General features: G+C 42.1%; 2 protein-coding genes across 12 annotated transcripts in view; both read right to left on the reverse strand.

Moving 5' to 3' along the window:
- Window positions 1-247: 247 nt before the first annotated feature.
- Window positions 248-11817, reverse strand: srek1 (splicing regulatory glutamine/lysine-rich protein 1). Of its 6 annotated transcripts, none has more exons than XM_075455431.1 (12): window positions 11278-11368; window positions 10482-10683; window positions 9576-10328; window positions 9100-9215; window positions 8863-9009; window positions 7176-7354; window positions 6946-7076; window positions 6749-6851; window positions 6552-6659; window positions 6164-6235; window positions 5933-6047; window positions 248-3127 (listed from the first exon to the last, which is right to left on the reverse strand). In XM_075455431.1, exons 3-12 carry the CDS (start codon window positions 9604-9606, stop codon window positions 2960-2962), a joined length of 1170 nt encoding a protein of 389 aa, XP_075311546.1. In that variant the 5' UTR covers window positions 9607-10328; window positions 10482-10683; window positions 11278-11368; the 3' UTR covers window positions 248-2959. The 6 variants fall into 6 exon arrangements, with proteins under 6 accessions (XP_075311546.1, XP_075311545.1, XP_075311543.1 ...); XM_075455430.1 differs by having other exon boundaries at window positions 9576-9704; window positions 10174-10683; XM_075455428.1 differs by lacking the exons at window positions 9576-10328; window positions 10482-10683 and adding an exon at window positions 11563-11817 and having other exon boundaries at window positions 6749-6848; window positions 11278-11411.
- Window positions 11818-12749: 932 nt separating this feature from the next.
- The window catches only part of erbin (erbb2 interacting protein), a 51587-nt gene continuing 48195 nt past the window's right edge, over window positions 12750-16141 (reverse strand). For all 6 annotated transcript variants that reach the window (XM_075455422.1, XM_075455419.1, XM_075455420.1 and 3 more), the window contains 3 exons: window positions 15960-16052; window positions 15791-15865; window positions 12750-15685 (listed from right to left, as the gene is read on the reverse strand). In XM_075455422.1, the coding sequence (XP_075311537.1) occupies window positions 15578-15685; window positions 15791-15865; window positions 15960-16052 (276 nt within the window). In that variant the 3' untranslated portion in view covers window positions 12750-15577. The remainder of the gene's footprint in view (window positions 15686-15790; window positions 15866-15959; window positions 16053-16141) is intronic.

Here is a 16141-nt window from a genome sequence, read left to right on the forward strand (position 1 = left end):
CAAAGTCCAGAGATTATTTTTGCAGATGAGTAGAACCAACCAGAGAACATAATTGTTTTGAGCTGCAGTGCAGCCTGCAGGATGGAGGATGAATGTTTAAGCTAATTTTGTCCCGGCTGATTTCAGATTTTACCGTATTTCAATGGCAAAGTGAAAACCTAAGATTAAAACATTTGGATCGGCTGTAAACTCCACTTACCTTCTTGCCGTTTGAGATGAGAAGGCATCAACAACAGAGCAAACTAACTGAATGAAAAGTCTCTTTATTGAGAGTGTTTGGAAACAGATAAGATGTATTCTCAGATTCAAACTGAAGGGGATTATGTGCATACATCCAAGCTTTTCAAAAAGTGTCACCAAACCGGTGCACGGATTCCCAAACGCAGCATCAAACCTCAAATCCCCCTGCAGCCAAATGTTTTTACAGTATTTACCTCATGTAGTGGATACAGTGATATAAAAGAAATAAAAATAACACAATTCTTCACGTCGTCAGTTGGATCTGAAAGGTTTGCTTTTTTTTTTTTATTCTCCTGAAATTTGAGGCTCATCACTTCAGACTGAAGCTTTCGTATGTCTATAAAAAAAACAAACAAACAAAAAAAAAGCTGGAAAACTAAGTAAAAGCAACTTTTAAGAAAAAAAAAAAAGGGTTGTAAAAGCCAGAGAAGTGGAATTGGGCCAAAAACAGCCATGAAATTTCATTCTAAAAGTAAACCATTTAAAATATATACATAATCTGGGGCCACTTTGCGGACAGTTTTGGACACAATTACACTCATAACAACATCAAAATTACAGAAAAAAACAAAACTGAAAAAGACCCATGAATGTTTCGTCTACTCTGCTACCAAGCACAACTTACACGACTTTAACATTACATCTCAGCAGTTTCTTTTTTTCTTTTTTTTACGCTCAACATCCAAAACAAGTCTCAATATTTTTGTTAGAATATTCTGTACAATCGTAGTCTAGGCACTTTTTGACTATTTCTGTGCTTGCAAGCAGTTTGTTGACCTTTGACTTTTCACGTTCCGCCTCATCTACACTCTGAACCAGCAGCAGCTTCTCCTTTAATATGAGCCGGCAGCCATTCTGTACATCAGAAGCCTGTGTTGTGTATAAAAACAGTTAGTAGTTTTAGTCTCACAGCATTACAACAATAGCGGGGACAATGGAACATGATGCTTTGTGATGTTGCTGCAGCTACTTGTGTTTGTGTGTGTGTGTGTGTGTGTGTGTGTGTGTGTGTATGTAAAAAAAACCAAAAACATTTTCATGTACACCTACAAAACAGGCAATAAACCAATGCTTTCATGTTAACTAAATGAGAAACGTGTGTGTTTTATAAGTTCACAGCAAAAACAGAACACATATCCAATAATCTTATAATTACAACGTTCCAAGTCAGAGTAGATCTTGCAGCACGAGCTCGGCTCCCAGATGATGCGGGAAGAGGATGCAAAACGGGGAATGAAGAGACCTTCACGAACCTCGGAGTTGAAATGTTCCTTCGACGACGCGGAACGCGGACCTGACAGCGAGTTTTCAGCGACTTTGTTTGGTCTCTCGGCCGAATTATTTAAAAACTATTCCATAAAAACTTGGAAAAGAGAGAGATCGGAGAGGAAATGTCCTGAATTTGGGTAGCTATCCGGATCGCTTAGTTAGAAACAGTACAACGGGGTGGAGGCCCCAGGAGGGGCTTGAGCTTCTTTTTTTCTACTTCTCATTTTCACACTGTGCAGTAGCAGCCTTGCGGTTCTTGTAGCATCTAAACGTCACGGCTTCACTCAGTAAATAAACAAACTAAATAAGGGAAGTTGTCGCGGCCACGTTGAGACTAGAGCGACAGAATTGGACAAAAAAAAAAACAACAAACAATTACACCCATAGGGAGGGACCAAATGAGAAAAACAAGTGACATGAACCGAGACGTCCATTTCAGGGAGATAGTCTGTGGAAACATTTTGTACCTCATGGTTTATCGACTGAATTCTCAGCTTTATAGCTCCTTTGTTTACTTGAACTGATTTAAGGTCGATCTGTCACATGCTCAGCTCAACAAAAATGCATAAATATAAAACATTAAAAAGGCCAAAAGGGAGAGTCATGATCGATTCTGAGGCAATATTACAGTTAGAATGACAAAAAAGTGACGCGTTCTACTGACGAGAAGCAGGTCAGCTTTGCGGATAAATTGGCTTTTGAAGTCGCTGCAGGTTGGAAGTTGTTCAGTGTGAAATGCTGCCCGTTTGCACATAGCTGAGGATCGAACCCGACATCTAACAGCTGCCTTCTTCTTCCCTTTACATTGCAACTGACCGTTTGTGAACCCCGTCATCTTTCCACATGGACCACAGGCACGAGGACAACTACCAAATAAATAAGACAATGATAAAGACGTGACTTTTTATTACTTACAAAGCAGGGCTTTGGTGTGTATCGTGTTGGAAATTGCGTTCATACCGAGCTGCGACAGATACTGATATAAATGTCGTTTTGTTCTTTTTTTTTTCTTCTCTTTAATCTACCGTCAGAGACGGAGCCACAGCTGAAACCGGCTTCAAACTGACGGGAGCATGAACTCGGTTTTTCTGAGACGTGCCGGACTGTCCCTTTTTTAAGTCTCAGGGACTCTGCAGCTGGCTCAGACCCGCGAGTTTCCAATCCGATGTGGTTGATGTCTGCGGCTTTATCGCGAGGGTGGGACTTTTAAAAGCAGTGAACAAACCGGTGGAAAACACACGAGCCAACAGAAGCGCCCTTTAGTGCTTCACTGAGGTGTTAGAGAAACATGTACGCCAGGTGGGAAAAGGGCTCAATAAGAGAGTTCTTGTGTATTTCATGAAGAGGAGGAAATGTCGGGGGGATTGCGATGAGGAAAACGAGCCGAGTGGTAATTCAGTGTTTATGTATACGCACACGATGGGCGCTGAGATACTTAGACGGAGTCAAGTCACTTGGTGGCGTGCGCGCCCAGAGGTGCGTCCTCCTCGCCGTGCGTCTTGTAGCTGCCGTTGTGCTGGGCAAAGGGTGACGACATCATGTCCTCGCTCGGCGTGGCCGAGTCCTCTCTGTAGCTTCCGTACGCTTCCTTTTCCTTTCGGTGATAATCGGCTTCCGGCTGAGAAGAACGAGAGCACACAAACCTCGTCAACAACAACGACAACATTTCAGGTGAAAAAGGCTCTGGCGCTCGTTGACGAGGCGTCTGGAATCTCCATTTCCATTTTGTTTGGGGACTGCAAAGTCTTTCCATTAATAAGAAATGGCGGTGCTGAAGTTTTGAAATGTTTATTTACAGGGAACTGACTGAACCCCCAAGATGACATTTATTGCATCCGTTTTCATTATACTTGGTGTATTAGCAGCTCCAATAAATAGTGAGTATTTTTTATCTGAACGTCTTTCCTGTTTTTGCAGATACACTCTCAGGTTTACCTGATATATGTGACACATTAGCAGCCGTCTGATAGCTTATCCAAGTCAGAGTCACGCTTATCTAAACATTGCACACTTTTGTTCTTCTTTCCTTTATCCATCAACAAAAACGTGCCCACCCTGGTAGACTCGGGGCTTATTTTACAGTCAGCGTGTTTACCTGAAACCAGAGAAGAAGAAAAACTCCTTCACAGATTTGTCTTTATGTCCGGTGGCTAAACGTGTCAGAAACTATCAGCTCATTCACACAGAACTCCCTGTCGGATTATCTTAAACGTTCCTTTGGTGTCGTTTCAGTGGAACGATGGCGGGGAAAAGTTATTCTAGAAAGAAAGCGTTTTATAACACTCTCGGGGCCGTGTTGCTGAAGCTCAAGGAAGACGCAGCTGTTGCTGCAGATGTGCCGTGGCACACAGAAACACCTTCAGTAAAAACTAATCCAAAGAGTTTTATGCAGCGTTTTTTTTTCTCCAATTAAACCAGGTTTCAGGTTAGTAGAATTCCTGCTGTCAATGCGAGCCGACAGGTGGAAAATTTAGATCACCAACAAGAGAGAAGTGATTTACTAACAAACAGTGAATTCATCCAGATCTTGTATCAATAGGACTGTTTTACTGTGAAGATGGACGGCAGAGGAGAGAACCGTGCTACACTTAGGCGTTTCGATAAGTTTGTAGATGTTTTTTTTTTTTTTTTCCACCAGCAGCGGAGAGTAAACCCGAAAATACATATTTGGCGTTTGCAGAACTTCAGAAACGAGCGTGCATGAGAGAACCGCCGGGAGCTCTGCAGCAACAAGACGCGAGCCGTCAAACAAACGCTCTGATCGTTATCGGCAGAAAAAGATGGGGTGTGATAGGACCGTAAACGTGTCACCTTTCATCTCACAGCCACCGTTTGGGTGCATCTCTGCCTTAAACTGAGAGAAGTAGGTCGGTCATGTGGTCTGATGTGCGAAACGGATAGAAAGATTTGGTAAACATTTACCAAAAAGAAACGAGGAGATATGAGATATATGAGATAGCTGAATGTGCTGAGGACGAAAAGATACATGTCGCACATTTCCCCAAAAGATTCCAGTGTTGTCAAAGCAAAGGTTGTGTACCAAACACGACGCTTTGAGGGATACGGACCGAATTATACATCTACTACGAAGCGCTCATTCACTTGTGCCTCATTTCTATCAAGAAACAGTGAAAGTATGTCCCAGCGCTGCAGCATTTCCCACGTGTTATTAGTGTTATTAGTGTTATTAGTGGCGACTCCCCAAAACAATAAAAGTTTGCTCGCCACAAACTGATTTTCTATTTTTGGAGCTGCACACCAGACGAACGCACTCTCAGTTTCTCCGATATTCTCTGAAACGGATCCACCTGCACCCCCCACCCCTCCTCCTCGTCTGACCTCCCTGAACTCTAACTCTGCCGTCTCGTCACAGCTCCCACATCAGAGTCATGCCGTCCACAAAACAAATTGACTAAAAATAAAACACTAACAACACAGCCTACAGTCTGTAAGAGCAGGAAGCGTCATGATGCAAGTATTAAACATTGCTTTGCTCTTTGTTGGAGTGCATGCGCTTCTTATGACTTGACATGTTCAAAGTTGGAAGTTTGGATTTGTCATTTTCTTAGTTAAGGACTAGAAACGGTAAAGGAACACATGAAACGCCTGGGCAACATGAACCAAATATTACATCCCAGAAATTCTAGGCTGAATGGAGATGTACGATGTATCATTTCCATGATTTAAAGACTGTAAAGCAAATTAAAAAAACCTTACTTTGCCCTCAACTTTTTGCTTCCACTCCCTTTCAGGTCATTTATTGTGCTGCTTCTCCTGCACTTACTCAGTTTAAGCAGAGAGAGACGGTCTAATGCAGTTAGGGTTTGTCTAAAACCGACAGCCGACGCTTGTCTGCGGTGGAAAAGAGGAGGAAAAAAAACGGTCCAAAAAGATGCTAAAAGTTGCGAAATCTAGTTGGCAACTATGGAACCCAACAAGCATTCCTGCTGTGATCTGGTGTGGGTCAGTTAAGAGGGGACAGGGCGCTGGACTGTGGTTACAGGGCTGAATTAAAGCGCTGTGGTATGAAATGCGCTATATAAATAAAGATGCCTTGCCTCCACTGAGCTCCGCTGTAGCACCGTTTGGCAAGTAGCCTGAAACTTTTTGGTTTATATTGAGACTGCTGCTCAACCAGAACAGTTTCAGTCGGGTGTATTCCTTCCCAAGAGCTTTGCTGAGAAAAGGTGTGTGTGTGTGTGTTCTGCTAACACTCCAACTGAATTTAGTTTGTCCAAGACGTGGCTTTATCTAATGGGGATTGCCGTTTAGAGAAATAAAGCCGGCTGTACACATGGTGTTCATCTACTCTTAAACTGAAAAATTCTGCTTTTACTGTCAGTGCTTTTCTAAATAAGTTGGATTTGATGCGAGTTTCCCTCTGCTGAATTCTTATTTGTGACTCTCGAGTGAGCTTCCTTACCTTTGTCGTCTTGGATTTGCTCTTTATCCGGTCCTCATCTTTGCGGCTCCTCTTCCTCGACGTGGAGCGCTCCCTCCTGTCCCTGCTGCGCTCCCTCCTCTTCTCCCTCTTTCCTCTAAAAGAATCCAGTTGAAGTAAATCAGCACATTTGCTCGCGTGGTTTTTAGGTACTTGAAAGCATAAAGTGCAGGACTGAAAATAGTCTGGTAGGGTGGGATGTAACTGATTCACCGTTTTGGCGAAGGCGATCTGGCTTTCCTTCGAGGGCTTCTGGATCGATCCTTACTCCTCCTTTTATGGACTCTGATGACAAAATGTAAACTTGATCAGCAAATGCACTGAAGCATTGGAAGCAGCTTATTTAAAATCAATACACGACTTGGAATTCACACCTTACTGTATTTAAAGGTTTTAATTGAAAACCTGCTGACCCCTACTGTCAAAGGCAGGAATAACAGGTTTGTTGTGTTTGGTTTTCTTGGTGCTACAGAATCTGACACTTTCCAGTCTGAAATAGCCAGGAGTGGATGGGGCTGCACATCGAGCTCAGCGACCGATCAGCAGTTACACATTGAGACCATTTGGAGATCAGAATCTAAGTTGGCTGCCGCCTACAAACCTGGAGCGACTCTGAGCGCGTCTCCTGTCTTTGGAGCGAGAGCGCCTCTTGTGACCGCTTCTGGAGCCGTGGGAGTCGCTGCCCGCCCACGGCCTCTGTGGCGGTCTGCTTCAGAAGGAGAGAAACAAACCGGTCAGCGAGTGCACGACATCACAACCGCGCTGCTAAAGCGTACACTGAAAGCATAGGTCGGGCACCTGTGTTTGGAGCGGGACCTTTTCCTGCGAGATCTCGAGTGCGAACGTGAATGAGACCGCCGGGACCTTTGCGAGCGACTGGAGGAACACTTCTCTGGTTCTGCTGAAGTACGAACAGCAGATTCAGCGTCAGGGTGGAGACAACTTCGGCTCAGCAGCTGCAACCCTCACACACGCGGCAAATCAAAACGCCCTACCTGGTTCGATGGCGGCAGCGATGGTGGACTGGGCTTCCCTCACCCTCTTCATCACACTTTCCAGCTCCTTGGCAGCAGCTTGTGGCGTCAGCTCGGGGGGTTTCACTATGGCGTTATTGGAATGATTAACCCTGAAAGAGCATGCCACATGTTGGGAAAATTATACCATATAACAACATTTCCCCAATCCCCGAATCTGGACTGAGCTGCAGAATAAGGAGGGGACGTACTTCAGGGGTCTGTCTCCAAACATGACTCCATTGAAGGTCAGGGCTCTGGCGACGGAGTCCTGCTCAATAAACTCTACGAAGGCGAAGCGTGTCGGTTGGGTCTCGTCGCCGGCCATTCGCACAAACTTCACGTCTCCCACCTGCTTAAAGAACTCCAACAGCTGTTCCGCAGTGGTGGTCTGTGGGAAAGAAAGACCAAATAAGTTCAGACACACTTCTGCTGCCTCGAACTTTCTCTGCGGGAGATCATCGCACATGTAAGCAAAGCCGAATTGTCTGCTCAGACCTTCGTCTTTAAGATGCTTGAATGGGGATTTGGTCGGATGACGCTGCGGTCATACAATAAATAAATAAATCATAAAAATAAAAATCAATTAAATATATATATATATATATATATATTTTTTTAAATCAGGATTTTTAAAGAGGTGAGCGGCTGTCTGGAAACGCTTTCAGCAGCCTGTGAACTGACATGTAGTCTTAAAGGGTTTTGAGTTTAAGTTTGAGAAGCTCAGTTTTGTACAATTTTCGTCAGACAAAAGGAAACGTGTTACAAAAAAAAGAAACAAAATACACATTTTCTGGAGTTGAGAGCATATCATATGGTGTCTAAAGTTGACAAAAATGCAGCTGTGGCATTTTATTTGGGTCCCATATAACTGAAAATGTTCCTTCCAGTGGGGGGAAACGTGCATCAGCCTACAGGGTTATGGGACACATTTACAGACCACCTACTAACATGATGAGACTAAGCAGGGGAGATCACACTCGGAGGTTTCCTCTCTTTTCTGTGGGTTTTCTGGTGAAAATATTCTGCAAAAAGCAGCATCAAAAATCTCAAAAAAAAAAAATCTCCTGCTGGTCGTTTATGTTTATTTCTATAGAGATGGTGAACAAGGCAACTGTGAGTGCTGTGCTAAAGATTCACAGCTGATGATCCGCCCTGCCAGTCCCAGGAGTTGTCATTCGACTGACCTTCCCCCGGATGCCGAGAGCCGAGTCGCGCGCAGCTCTGCTCGGCACAGATGGGATTTTATTAGGACAAAGCAGAACTTGACCGGAATCAGTTAATCGTGGCTCTTTTCCTCAGAGACACCGGCCTAAAGTGAGCAATCGCTGCAACTGAAACGTGTTAAATGTCCGAATTGCGATGTCCTAGAAAGCTGCATGTGCTGGGGAACTACGGTCCGATCGCAGGTGGCCACTCAAGAGACACAGCGGGAGGAATTTTGATGCCAGGTCACAAAAATACCACAGAAGAAGAAACACAAAAGCTGCGAACCCAGGATTCCACAGAGCAAAAACATTTTTTTTCCCCCAATTGTCTGGTTCATCATAAATGCTCAAGAAAATCTGACTTGTTGGTTGCCACAGGTTACGCACTGATTATACACAACCAGTGTTGGAACAGTGACTTCATTTTGCAGATCTGTGAGGATTCTTTCTCTATAGAAAAATAAATACTCCTTTGAGCGCCATAGAGCTGAACTAACTCTAATCTGGTAGTGGCACCAGCCCAGCACATGGTCCAAAAATGGCCAAAAAGAATATTCATCATCTGACTCAAAATGAACCAAACTGGCAATGAAATAAATCAATTTTAAAAAAATGTGTCTTTTTGAAACCATATTAAACAGTTAACCTGGACGCTGCCTTCAAGGACATAAAAATCCAGATTTGGCGTTACCTGCGAGTTCAAGTTGCCAACATAAACAGTCCTCCTGATCTCGTCGATTTTTGAGGGATCAACGTTTCCTACGAGCGGAGGCTGGGCGAGCGACGACGAAGTGGGGCTCAGACCAGCGGAGATTCGATTCACTATGGGGAGGTTCAGCTGCAGGTGTAAAGCACAAAAAGGGATTTCATTTGACCGACGTCGCTGAGAGATGCGGAAGAAATGACAAACAAATGGCCATTGTCTCACGTTCTGAAGTGGAGCCGGAGTAGGAATCGGTAGCAATCCTCCGCCAGGAATCAGGCTGGGTGCTGGGGTGGCAGGTGCCAGCAGTGACAGAGCCTTGGCCTCTTCTGGGATTTTCCCTGCAGGACAAAACGGATATTAGTGAAGGCAAGAGAGGCAATCTTATCTCTGTCTGCACAATTAGCCCACTGTATTCTAGAGAGAAAGAGAGCATAAACTTCCCCGTACAGTCCTAAAAGTGTTCTACTGTCTACTCATGGCCGAACATCCTTACTTTGCTTTTATAGAATTATTCTTCTCAATGTGTATTATAATATAAAGTGCAAAAAAAAAAAAAAAAAAGGAAATAATTACACATTTTTTTTCACAAGCAAAAGAGCATTGATTCTGTCGTTGTTCTCTTTTCATAGGTTTAAAAAAAAAAAGAGAAAAAAAGAAACAATGCAGAGAATGAGTCAACACTTTGATGCATGGGTCACCTGTACTGGAAACATATTGGTCATGAACCATACGATATCAAGCATGGACGCTTTTCCGTGGGGGGGGGGGTGATCGTTTCGCAGTGTTGGAAAGGTGTGCAACACAAGACAACCCCAATGGCTGCATCACTAATAGCACACAGGACATCAGATACAGAAAAGAACAACAATTTTAAGAACTGTTAGCCAAAACTTAGCGATTATAAAAAAAAAAGACAACCAATTAGGAATTTTGCTCATTCCTCTGAATTATACTCTGCTTCCATGCTGGGGGGGAGAAGACATAAAGGCTACAGATTTATTTGAGAACAGGTGGAGGAATTTAGCATAGATCTCCATTTGTTTAACATAAAAGGCTTCCCCCTTTAATGCTAGCAGCCATCTTTAAAACATTATCAATGCAGAGAATGTTATGAGGAGGAAATAATGCTTCGCTGATCAGTTCTGAGTTATTACAAAATACTTTACATCCATATCAGAGCAGTAACGTAGCAATGTGAGGAAAAGACTTGTAAATGTTGCCTTCTTTACATCCTTGAGAACAGACAAGAAGTGCCTATGTAATTTTAAAGATGTCAGCTTCATTACTGGGGCTCACTTTTCCAAAAAGACTGGCCCCTCACTACATCAACAGGTGTAGGAGACAAGAGAATTAAAATGTTAGTGATCCTCCTAGCATCCCTTTGTGTGACACACATCCCCACCGATATGCCGAAGCAACCTGGACAGAATTCAATCACACACAAGCTGCAGCTGTAGCAGAAAGAGAGAGGGGGGTAGGGGTTGGACAATAATCAAAATAACAAACAAAAATAACAAATATAAACACAACGCTAGAGATAACTGCAGTTTCTAGGTAGACAATAGAGATTGGACAACATGGGATAGTATGAAAGGAAAACAAACCGAAAATAAAATAAAAAATAAATGAAAAAAAAAAAAAAAAAAAAAAAAAAGAGACAAGGTGTCCATCTTGGAAGGTTCAGCGGGCTATTCTCCGGGTCACATTCCCCCTTGAAGGCTGCGTTGGCCCGATCGGGGATAGTGGCTTGGAAAACAATGCCTGACTCAGGCTAGTGTAGTGTAACAGCTGGGCCAGTCTAGTCATCTGATATGCACACATAATCACACAGAAAAAACATACAAAACCAAATTAATAAACTCAGTAGCCATCCAGCACCAAGTTACGTGGACAAATGCATCAGGTTAGAGGTGATATCATTGCGACTGTACACAAGGGAACAACAGTGGCACCAAATAGGAGGGGGAGTTCAAAGTTAAAAAAAAATAATTAAAGAGAGAAAGGATTGAATTAACTGTGTTACAATGGATTTATATTCGGTTTTTGGTAACAAGTCACATTCTTAAGGATGCACGAGCTACATGTTCCAGACAGTCCAGTTTTTTTTTTTTTTTTTTTTTTAAGTGAAGTTGCCCTCAGCATCTGTCAGAACCGCCTTGTGACACCAAACGGAAACCTTGGCTGTGTGCTCGGAGAAATTAGCTGGCAATAAAACCCGTCACCTGTGTCAAATACTTGTGGTAAAAATGGCTGAAAACCTAAGCCGAAGTAACCAATGGCACAACTGGATAATTTTCCATGTGAAGAAAAAACCCCACAATGAAAAACACCAAAGCAAGGAATTCAAGGGAAGGCGGCAACATCAATTTTACCTTTTCGAATGAATCGGGTTGCACTCACCTTCCGCACATGGTACTACTATCAAAGCTCTGTCAATAAAAACAGTGTTGGTGAGATGTTGCGCCACACCAACACTGGAAGGCTCTCGGTACTTTATGTAACACACTTTGGACGAGAAAGACAGGGCAGCGTTGCTGCGAAGTAGGAAAAAAACAGAAAGAAAACGCAGGTTAGTTATCCATTAAACCTGAGACTCCTTCATTTTTTAAAATTCCTGTGGACCACGAATAGGCCGCAAGCCGGCGGTGTTGCCTAACTAGCCGTGCCGAGGAGAGTGGCGCTTACTCGGGCGGGTAGAGGCGCAGCTCCTCGATGTCTCCCAGGAAACCGAACAGAGTGCGCATCTGCTCGCTGCTCACAGCCGAGGACAGGTTGGTGACCTGGACGACAGCAGTCCCTGGTATCCCGCTCATTGTTCAAATTAATAATTGCGTTGACTTTAAATGTTTGTGTTTTTTTTTCTATATTTATTTCCCAGTTAGCTTTTTCTGTACAGTGCATCCGAGAGGGCGGAGCGGGAGGTCTCGTTCTTCTTCTAATTTTTTAGCAGGGACTGACTATCAGCTTTGGGGCGCTCTACCTCCCCCTGCAGGAGGGCACTGTACATTACCACTATTATTTCAGCGTTAGCCACCGTTGCAATTTATTACATTTTTACTTAAATCATCTCTGGGATGGTGAGGAAATGTAAAAAACATAAAAAAAAAAAAGAATCCTACTTTAAATTTTCTTATTGAAGACGACATAAACACAGCATCATGAAGCATTTTGTGGTTTCAAAATTGCCCAGTGTACGTAGGCCAATCTGTTCCCTGCAGTCTCTTTTGTGCTGAAATTCCTCCAGATTCCATGAATGTTTTTGATAATATTATATACACCAAAGGGGTTTAGATGTAAATCCTTTAGAGTATTTCTTTAAAAAAAAAACAACCCATTGTTTTACAACATTTCCAATAATTTTCCCATGCATTTGTTGACAAACTAGAGATCATTGGCTTGTCTTTGTTTCTCAAAGACTCTCTCTCTTTTTAAATCTTATTGCTAGAGCTCAGATTTTCATTTTTTATTGAATACTAATCAAAAAAGGACTACGTCCCGTATAAGCAGAAAATCAGCACAGAAATAATGGCCCTGAAGCTAGATCATGTATGAGGTTTTAATATATAGTGATAAAGCAGCCCACATATTGCTACTGTGCTCCATTTTCACATGCATCCAAGAAAGAAATGTGACTGAAAACTAATGTTTCTGCACAGTTTATCCGTTTAAGGGCTGCTGGATTTAAGTCTCGAACCACAAGATACGCAAAGATGAAACGTTACAAAGTTCGAGGTGCAGAAACGCTCATCTAATGCTCGGCTCATGAAAGTCTTGCGTGAACTTAGCCTAAAAATTATTGCTGGTTAATAAAGTATCTCCGTTGTGGCATCGTTCTTTGAGGAAAACCCAATAAATGGAAGAAAACATCAGAATCACTGTTAAACAGCATTAGTTTATTTTCCACAGGTTACTTCTGAAACATGTAACTATGTACAAAATCTGGAATGTTGATAAATGCATATCAATCATCGTCTCACTGTGACTGTTTCTAGGGAAACTTTAGAAATACTAGCTTTACATCAAAACGGGTGCCTCTGCATTGCAATTTATTGCTGGTTTTACAATCGCAAGTCACTAATGCCTTTATGAGCTCTTCTCTCAAAGGCTTTTTTCTTTTAGAGTATTTACAATTTGATTAGTAAGGTCTAAAATCCACGTAAGTCGGCTAAATAAATACGAACAAAGTGGGAGTTTAAGAAACAAACCGACATGGATGAAGAAAAAGTGAAAAACATCATCTCCCGAGATTGTCTCGAAAGTCAAGACATTTGTTTTCCATGAATATAAAGTGACCATGAGCCCGGAAAAAAATTCTTAAAAAGTCAACAGAAAACAGTAACAAATTAAAAACAAATATAATCAATAGTTTTATCCATGTAAAATACAACATTGTGTGAAACATTTGGGGGAATGCACTTTGTCATGTTTTTTTGCCTTTGAATGAAACGGACCAATCCTGGACTGATGATTAAAAAATAAAAAGCAACGCCTTATTAAGAACAGCTACCTTTCAAACAGCATAACCATTACGACAGGAATTTAAATTCACTTCATCCCCACAGTGTTTTCGTTTTGGTTTGCCGGTGCCGCGAGCACGAAACACGAGCCAAACTTTGTTACATACACACAGTACAGCAGACGACACCATCCACTGCCGACAGGTCGGGGTGAAGGCGGTTGTTAAAACACCACAGGACAGGATGCCTTTATATCTACATTATACAAACATCTCCGTGGCCACAAACACACCGCTGGAATTCATGGGGCCACGACTTGGCACGTGAATTTCATCATTTCATTCATTTTCACCGCCGTACCAGTGAATAAATATCGACAGGCTGAGAGAATAAAATCTGATCCCACTGCGGCTCATTAAGTGGACTGGTTTTCTCCCCCACAGTGTAAATTGATTATTTAACACACAAGAACATCAGACACCACGGACGGTAAAAAGCCTCAGGCAAAGTGACAAAACGCTCACTTTTACACAATGCTGAGTTCTTTTAAGCACTACTTTATTTATATATATATATATATATATATATATTTATATATATATATATATATATATATAAATATGTGTGTCCTGTGCGGTTTTATTACAAAAAAGGTTTCATTTCACAATATAAAAACCATGTAAAATCATCAGAGCTTACTAAAAAGGTTGTGTTTTGTTTTAAAAACGATGTTCTGTGAATGAAAATAAAGGCTTTAAATATTGCTTTTAAGCCGTTAAGCTGCAAATGTCCTCAAAAGTGGTTGTGAGCGTGTGAGTATTGCTTGGGTTCCGGGGGTCAAACATCCTCCCCTGCTCAAACAGTTCAAGGTCTATGGCACTTTGACAAATTCGTGTCTCCCAATTCTACCCTCTGTACAGTGAGGAAAAAACAAAACAAACAAAAAAACAGAACTGCTCCAAAGTGATGGGTGACGAGCACAGTAAAACATTTTTTTTTTTTTTTTTTTTTTTTTTTACAGACACAAAAAGGCAACCTGTGGTCTTTCGTGTGGAAAATAAAACTGCTAGATGCTGAAACGCACTCATCCCACCGACGCCACATCACTAAAATATTGACTTTAATCGAGTTTCTTTCTTAAGTTGCCCCCCCTGCATTAACCCTTTGTCCTCAGTTCCCGCGGTTGCTTAAATCAATTAGCACATCCAACACATACTTTGACATTTTGGGAAATTATTTGACAGCTTATTTGAGCCTGAAAACTAGTGGGGACAGGTAGCATGTCTCCTTTTAGCCTATTTATATCATTTTGACTAAAACAAATATGCTAATTTCCCACAGTTTTAAACACATGACACTTTGACCCACTTATTGCTCCAATATGTTAATTTCCTTTCAGTTTCCCTGCCTCATTACATGAAAACATGCAGAGTGCATTTCTTGAGTGTGGAGAAGTTCTCATGTGATTTCTAGATGGTTCAAGTGTGAATGGATCTAGCTACACCAGGCAACTGAGTTGGAGGGAGGTGTCCTGTGTGTTAAAGGTTGTTTACAGGGTCACAGAAGCAGGGGTGGATGATTTCCTCTTCTCAACTCTCCAATCTTGCAAGAAGAACCAAACCAAACACGTCTTTGATCTACATTCGTCTCCCCATGACAAGCACGTACCACTGTCCTCTGGATAAGATCAGCTTGCAGGCGAGAGTTTCAACATCTGAAATAAAAAGTCCAAAAGTAAAAAAAAAAAAAAAAAAAAGGCAAACTGGATGACAGAAGAGAGAAAAAAGATAAAAGAAAAAGGAGAGCCCTGCCCCCTAGTGGTCAGCTTCCATGTCCATCTGCAGAAATAAACCTCACCCTTGATCAGTGGTTGATGAGTTAAAAAAACAACAACAACAAAAAAAAAAAAGGATGATCTGTACAGAGACCACAGTATTTGCATCAAAGCACATCATATGTTCAGCTTCTTTGTAAAAAAATATATATATATACCACAGTGACGGCCTTTTGAGGACACGTACTTGCAGGTTTTTGATGCTGTCTCACTTGGATCCACTACATTCAGTGGTTTCCCCGTTTAATCGAGGCTAAGAAGACCTCGGAAGATCTCCGCTATAAATAGTCCCAACAGGTGTCAGCAGATCAGTCTCTTATGTATAAAAATATGACAGTCAACATAATTTTCTTTGTTCTTTCATGTGCCAACCATCCTCCAACTGTGCTGGGGGTCACATCACTTGAGTCTATGCTTGCACTTCTCGTACGATAGTTAAATCCACAGTGGTCGCAAACGTCTTCAGGAGGGACACCGCATACCCATGATCGATATTCACAAAGCTGTATCCGTTTGCCTGACGACGAGAAAAAAAAAAAAGAATTATTGGTTAAAGTCTCAAATACATGTTAGAGACTAAGCTGACCAAACAACACTTGTGTCGGCACAGACAGAAGAATACCTGGATAATTTTATCTCCGGGCTGAAGAATCTTGAACGCAGGTCCCTCAGGTTGAACCCTTGTCACAAATATACCCTAAAATTACACCACATGTAAGCTATCAAGTCTAACAATTATGGTCATAATAGTTCATAAAAAAAAACAAACAAGGTCAAAGATGTGAATTTACATTGTCGTCAGGGCGAAAGGGGTTTCCCCGGCCTCCCACTCCTCCTGAAATACTGAAACCCAGTTCTGGACTCTTCTCTACTTTCACACGGATCTGAAACACACCCACACATTCTTATTAGCCAAAGGAAAGCAGTCACATTCACTGTCAATTACGCAATTTTCGAACATTAGTACAAAGTG

This window comes from Odontesthes bonariensis, chromosome 22, assembly GCF_027942865.1.
Source record: "Odontesthes bonariensis isolate fOdoBon6 chromosome 22, fOdoBon6.hap1, whole genome shotgun sequence".
Classification (NCBI taxonomy): domain Eukaryota; kingdom Metazoa; phylum Chordata; class Actinopteri; order Atheriniformes; family Atherinopsidae; genus Odontesthes; species Odontesthes bonariensis.

What these genes read in the sequence shown, in the direction of transcription:
- srek1 (XM_075455426.1), bottom strand. Translation starts at nt 11,690, where the DNA reads ATGAGCGGGATACCAGGGACTGCTGTCGTCCAGGTCACCAACCTGTCC. An exon ending in CTCCGGCTCCACTTCAGAAC is followed by an intron (nt 9,010 to 9,099) that starts GTGAGACAATGG and finishes TTACACCTGCAG; the next exon opens with CTGAACCTCCCCATAGTGAA. An exon ending in TTGGCAACTTGAACTCGCAG is followed by an intron (nt 7,355 to 8,862) that starts GTAACGCCAAAT and finishes TCTTTCCCACAG; the next exon opens with ACCACCACTGCGGAACAGCT.